The sequence below is a fragment of the Copadichromis virginalis genome, linkage group LG9 (genome assembly GCF_057382275.1).
Source record: "Copadichromis virginalis isolate Kocher_CV1m ecotype Utaka linkage group LG9, C_Virginalis_male_GT1.1, whole genome shotgun sequence".
NCBI lineage: Eukaryota > Metazoa > Chordata > Actinopteri > Cichliformes > Cichlidae > Copadichromis > Copadichromis virginalis.
This window is the reverse complement of record NC_140626.1, coordinates 5,260,631-5,265,253: the sequence shown is the minus strand read 5'-3', so window position 1 is coordinate 5,265,253 and position 4,623 is coordinate 5,260,631. Positions and strand designations below refer to the sequence as shown.

The following is a 4,623-nucleotide window of genomic DNA, read 5'->3' as shown; positions in this document are numbered from 1 at the left end:
CAGCTCCCAGAGACACAAGGCGATAACAAACGCGGTAATGTTTTTCCTCGCCAAAGACCACTGCTCAATTAACACAGTGGACACACCCGGCTTTAAGAAACTAATCAACACTTTGGACAAACGGTATAACTTGCCATCTCATCACTATTTTAGTCGAGTGGCGATTCCCGCTTGATATGATGAGTGTCATGATGGTGTCGCAAAGGAAGTGGCTACAGCCCAATATTTTGCCACCACAACGGACTTGTGGTCAAGCCGCACCATGGAGCCGTATTTGAGCCTCACGGTACATTTCATTGACATGGATTTCAACATGAAAACGAAATGTCTCCAGACATCATTTTTCCCAGAAGACCACACAGGGCAGAACATAGCTGCAGGTCTGAAACAAGCACTGGCTACGTGGGATCTGGAGGAGGGTAAACTCGTCTGTATAACCACAGACAACGCTGCAAATGTCATACTGGCTGCACAACTGAATGGCTGGATGAGGCTCCAGTGCTTTGGGCACAGATTACATTTGGCCATAGGTGAGTAGGCCTAATTCCTACTGAATATGATGCATAATGTGATTTTCTTTCAACAAGTATACAACATAATGCTTCGAATGAATATAATAAATAAAAAACGATTTAAATTCAGAGATACTTTTATTCATTCTCACAATCATACACATTTTCTATGAATTATACAAACACATAAATAAGCTACCATCACTTTTTCTTATTCATTCACACTCAAGGAAATGACAATCATCATCCTGATAATGCTTGTTTATATTTTTTATGTTTTTATAGAAAGAGCCATGAAAGATCACAGGATTGAGCGTGCAGTGGGGGTCTGCAAAAAAGTGGTCAGCACCTTTTCATTCAGTTTTAAAAAAGAGAGAGAGCTGAAAAAGGCACAGATAGACCTCAAACTGCCAGACCACTCCTTAAAGACTGAATGTCCAACCAGATGGAGATCTAGGCAGGCCATGGTTTCCAGAGTCCTTGAGCAGCAGAAGGCCATTGCCCATGTCCTCACCCAAGACAAAGGAACTAGGCACCTCATCCCCTCATGGCAGGACATTGATGTCCTTGAGGCCATCAACAAGACCTTGGGACCTCTGGTTGAATTCACTGATGCACTTTCTGGAGAGAAATATGTGAGTGTGTCTTTAAGAAAACCAACACTCCACCTATTTAACAACTCAATCTTGGCTGAGCAAGATGATGACACAGACCTCTCAAAATACATCAAGAGGAGAATACTGGAGTACCTAAATGAAAAGTATGGTGACTCACCAACACAAGAGTTGCTTGACATGGCCACTGTCCTGGACCCAGGGTTCAAACTGAGATATGTAAGCGAGGTCAGCCAAGAGACAATAAAAGCCAGACTGACAATGGAAATGAAGTCCATCATGGTATTTATAAAGATACTAAACATCTATCTATCCATCTATCCATGTATCTATCATTATTTATAGTAATTATTTAAGGATTGTATTTTAGAATGCCAAACCCGAGACAGATAAAACTGGTTCCTCATTCTGTTTTGCTGTCATTTTATATTTGTCCCATGGAGGCTGCAGTGATGGGGACACCCGTTGGTAACACGGAGGTTGCTGATGATGGTGCATCAAACCAAAAGAAGAGAAAAAAGGGCCTAAGCAGCTTCTTTAAGGCCCCTCACAGCACAGCTCCAGGTGCAGAACATGCTCTTCAACTGGACCAGGCCATAGCTTTTGAGCTTCAGGCCTACCTCCAGGCAGGGACCCTGGACACTGAGGAAGACCCACTGGGGTGGTGGAAGCTATCACAGAACCTCTTCCCACGACTCTCCATCCTGGCAAAGAAATATCTTTGCATCCCAGCCACAAGTGCCTCATCAGAAAGGGTCTTTAGTATTGGTGGAAATGTTGTCAACTGCCTGCGTGCATCCCTGAAGCCTGATCATGTCAATAGGCTGGTGTTTTTGGCTAAAAACCTTTGAAAGGTTGCAGGAACCATGTTTTGTTGAGCCATTTTGAGATTGTTTGGGACTCGGGCCTTCTAGTTTTTATTTATTTCTTATAAAAAGGTACTACTTTCATTGTTTAATTTTATTTTTGTTCAGGCAGCAACTTTAGTTGACATACCTCAATGTCAGTTTGATGCAATTGTGCATTGTGTGGCTACACAGCTTGCCTTGATGTTTGGTTATTTGTATGCATAAATATTATGCAGTAGTTTGAAGTTCACTAAACATTAATGTTTACATTTTTTTATTTATCTTTTATATTGCAAACATTTGCATATCAGAATTTGCACATTATTTTATATTATTTTTTGACAATCTTTAAAGCAATTATTCAGTGCATTGTTATTGTTATTGTTAAATAAATATCGTGAAATAATCGTGATCTCAATTTCATTGAAAACAATCGTGATTATCATTTTTGCCATAATCGAGCAGCCCTACTTTCCACTATCAGCAATGATTGGTACGATTGCATGTGACTGGATGACTGCACATGACTGGACTGTGACTGGACTGATGATGTGGACTAAGTGTGATTGACTTGAGATTGAGACTAAGGAATGCAGTTATTTTAGGATTAGTCACTTCTAATGCCTAATCCACCCCAAAACAGTGAAAAAAGGGTGGATGTATGTGTTTTAGTTTGCTTGTTTTTGCAGGAGCAGAAGGATGACGGAGACCAGAGGAAGGGGGACTGTAGGTTCACATGATAGTGTGTGGGACCTGCAGACTTAACCCTTTAGATAGCACGTTTCTGTGTTACTGATTTTTGTGTGAAAGAAACTGCGGTTTTACTGGCTGCTTGTTGGTTATAGTATCACACTGTTTTGTTGGAAAATGTTAAATGTTACAGTGGGGAAATGTGTATTCAGTGTGAAACACATACTGTGTTAAAATCAGCATCACTTCTTTCACAGAAAAGGAGGGTTGACCACATGATTTACAGCAGCACCTCTGGAATCTGTTGATCCAGACCTGACCTCTGGACGCTCCGCTGCTAATGTTTTTTTTTTTGTGGAGGATTCGGCACAGACACAGACAGACATGAGTGAAGATGAAGCAGGATTTGCAGTGAACACAGAACATATCACTGTTGAGCTCATAGTGTGAAAACGAGTGACATTACTTAAGAAAAGTCACTGGTTACTAGGGGTGCAACGATACACAAAATTCAGGGTTCGGTTCGGTTCGGTTCGATACTTTGGTGTCACGGTTCGATATTTTTTCGATACAAAAAAATGTTCATGCATTTTTAATTTGTCATTTATTAAAATTATAAATATATATTTTAACTCAAAAGTACAGTTTTTAAATTTAACCCTAACCCTTGTGCGTGTTTTTTATTTTGACAGCGAATGCGCACCTGCGGACCACTTATGTGCAGCCCTGGTTATTTAGCTCATCATATTGCAGCCACAGAAATTCTTTTGTCCATGAAACCATAAAGCTGCACTTTCTTTTTGCCTTATAGTCTGATTTGTCATAACTTCTCCGTTTTGTGGTAAGCTTTTCTTTGGCTGTCACTTCTTCACCCTGACCTGTCTTATTTGGCTCAGCAGAACTGAAATGCTTTTACACACGCACTCACATAAGCTCAGCGATTCTCTGCGCGACCAACCTCTCACATGTTTAAGCTGCGGGAGATTTCACTTGTCATGTTTGCATAGTAAGCTAACGATTGATAAGACGATGTCAGAGGAATTGGTGCACCAATTATCATCACTCACAGATCAGTGCTGTCGCTCTCTATACACAGTTCGCACGATTGCAAAGTGAAAGCAAAAAAACAAGCGCAAATTCAAACGCGATTTCAATATGTCACATATTGACAGTGGCTCACCGATGCCAATGACATAATTACCCAGCTACATTTCTGAAAGAATGCAAAAGCATTGACATATATTTTTCGTACAATAGCCCGACGGGCAGGGAAGAGATAGATTTTGGTAGCCCGACTGAAAAAATCGCTAGCTCCGGGACGTCGGGCTAGCGATATTGCAAGCCCTGTATCTGATTGAGGAATCACTCATCTTTGGAAAAGAGAGTTTATTACAGAGAAATGTCTCTTTCCAAAATAAAAGCTATACTATCCGCTTCTTCTGGGCTATATTCTCAGCAGCATAAGGAGAATCATGTGCTAACAGCTGTCTAAATGACTCTGCTAAAGTTAGTAGCATGCTTGTTGTTTTTGTCTTTGCACTAGGATGATGTCGGCGTAAATGTGCAGTCATATTCGTTGTGTTCCCACTAGTGCTTTCAGGTTAATCTCGTTGAAATGACCTTAACGCCACAACACGGCAAATCTCCGTTAACGAGCTACCCTATACAGAGGGGCTAGACGGCCAACACGTTAACGAGCTAACTGCGCTAACACACTAGTTCACACCAATGTAATTGAGCATTGCATGGCACATCCAACATACTGTTTTACTTTAGTCCATGACTCGCTTACCTTCAGGGTCATACGTCACATGAAAACTAAAATAATTCCAAACGCCAGATCTGAATGAGGTTCAATTTGCTTGTTGCAAGCAGAGCTTAACTTCTGTCTCGCTAGCTTGCCCTGCGCTCTTCCTTCTGACTATGCTGTCTGTGTTGAGCGCTCAGTGGATCTGCGCT

General features: G+C 41.2%; 1 protein-coding gene across 1 annotated transcript; it reads left to right on the top strand.

Moving 5' to 3' along the window:
- The first annotated feature begins 210 nt into the window (after positions 1-210).
- Positions 211-2,002, top strand: LOC146701161 (E3 SUMO-protein ligase ZBED1-like). Its single transcript, XM_085469171.1, has 3 exons — positions 211-530; positions 798-1,153; positions 1,570-2,002. Exons 1-3 carry the CDS (start codon positions 263-265, stop codon positions 1,975-1,977), a joined length of 1,032 nt encoding a protein of 343 aa, XP_085325297.1. The 5' UTR covers positions 211-262; the 3' UTR covers positions 1,978-2,002.
- The last annotated feature ends 2,621 nt before the right edge of the window (positions 2,003-4,623 follow it).

What these genes read in the sequence shown, in the direction of transcription:
- LOC146701161 (XM_085469171.1), top strand. Translation starts at nt 263, where the DNA reads ATGGAGCCGTATTTGAGCCTCACGGTACATTTCATTGACATGGATTTC. An exon ending in CAGATTACATTTGGCCATAG is followed by an intron (nt 531 to 797) that starts GTGAGTAGGCCT and finishes ATGTTTTTATAG; the next exon opens with AAAGAGCCATGAAAGATCAC. An exon ending in CTGGAGAGAAATATGTGAGT is followed by an intron (nt 1,154 to 1,569) that starts GTGTCTTTAAGA and finishes TGTCCCATGGAG; the next exon opens with GCTGCAGTGATGGGGACACC.